We start from the raw sequence: 1,548 nt of genomic DNA on the forward strand, positions 1-1,548 counted from the left end.
GGGATACAACCCGGAGGAACCAGGCATGGAGGGAGGTGGCAGAGACAGTGGGTGAAACTGGTAGGTTTTCGCCTGTTTGGGGATTTTATATCCAGTTTACTTCGTTTTAACATTGCTATTGCTTTGTATGTCGGGGGCGGGAGATTCATGTGATTGGTTGTTGGTCGCGTTGCTCGCAAAAAATTCCCAAGCTCTCAGACACGCCCACCTCCAAGATTTTCTTAAAGCTGCTGTGTGGACGTACCGTCATAGAGGTGGCAAGCATATGCAAAAATGGCTTTTAATGTGTCCTTCTCCTCACCTGTTCCAGACTTTGACGGTGTCCCCGGAGGCCGAGAGGACGGCCAGGTTGTCGGAGCTGAAGGCCAGCGTGCGGACGTCGGTGCGGTGTCCGCCCAGTGTGAGGCGGGACGTCTTATTGGCTGTGGGCGTCTTGTCAGAAGTCTTCAGGCTGTACGTCTCCACCGTGTTGTTCTGCAGCAGCAGCGCCACCTTCAGCTCGCCTCCCACACAGGACAGGCAGTCCACCCATCTGAGGATAAATATAGGAGACGTGTGAGGAGGAGGGGGGGAATTAAAAAGGTCACAAGCTCTAACCAAGAGGTCATGATAACTCTGTTTTTATCGTCAATGACTGAATAATGACTAGATTTACTTTATTAATAACACATTGGAAAAAGTAACCAGTTAATATGTACATATCAACAGTAGAAAGATGTAAGTTTAAGAGTGTTTATAGAATAAAGCATATCAAATCTATAGAATAAGTTAAAACACACTAAAGAAGCCCAACGTACTATTAGACAATTGTTATATTGGATTATGATAGAAATGGTAAAACTCTGTGCGTCTGAATGACAGTGAGAAAGACTCTCTCTCAGCTGCTGTCTGTTTACGCTCCTCCTCACTGACCTGATCTTGGCGGACGCCTTGATTTTGGTCAGTCTGAGGATCTCGTCCGTCAGCGTCCTCTCCACCAACGGCACCGCTGCCTCCTCCTCCTCTGCTGCTGCTGCTTCCCCCTGAGCTCTGCAGCAGGGACACACACACACCAAACATCAGCAGGCAACTCTCTCACACACACACACACACACACACACACACACACACACACACACACACACACACACACACACACACACACACACACACACACACACACACACACACAACTTGTCTTTACTTTGCCGCCTTCTTTTTGGCTTTCTTCGTCTTTTTGGTCATTTTCTTCTGCACTTCCTCCTCTGACAGCACAGTGAAGATCTCCAGGACTGAGTCATTGCCCTGATGGAGGACAGAGAAATGTTGAGCATTATTTACATACAAAAAACGAATATTGATCATGCATTTCAATGTCAGAAATTCTGCTGAACACAAAAGTCCTTTAATTGCATAAAACACTAACCAACTAAGTGAAATATCTCTATCTCCAGATTAGAGACCTGAGACATTAACCATCTCCATCAAACCAACAGAGACAATAACCACAATGCCTCACTTTGCCTGGAAGTCACTTTTTGTCTGTATTCACTTTGTATGTTGAAAAGG

General features: G+C 46.1%; 1 protein-coding gene across 1 annotated transcript; it reads right to left on the reverse strand.

Annotated features, from left to right (window-relative positions):
• Window positions 1-296: 296 nt before the first annotated feature.
• Window positions 297-1,284, reverse strand: LOC104956235 (WD repeat-containing protein 3-like; the record flags this gene model as incomplete). Its single annotated transcript, XM_010783704.1, has 3 exons — window positions 297-532; window positions 913-1,029; window positions 1,184-1,284. Coding segments are annotated over 3 exons (453 nt in total), but the record flags the coding sequence as incomplete, so codon positions are not given.
• Window positions 1,285-1,548: the final 264 nt, after the last annotated feature.

Source organism: Notothenia coriiceps, unplaced genomic scaffold (genome assembly GCF_000735185.1).
Source record: "Notothenia coriiceps isolate Sejong01 unplaced genomic scaffold, NC01 NC01_scaffold00025647, whole genome shotgun sequence".
Classification (NCBI taxonomy): domain Eukaryota; kingdom Metazoa; phylum Chordata; class Actinopteri; order Perciformes; family Nototheniidae; genus Notothenia; species Notothenia coriiceps.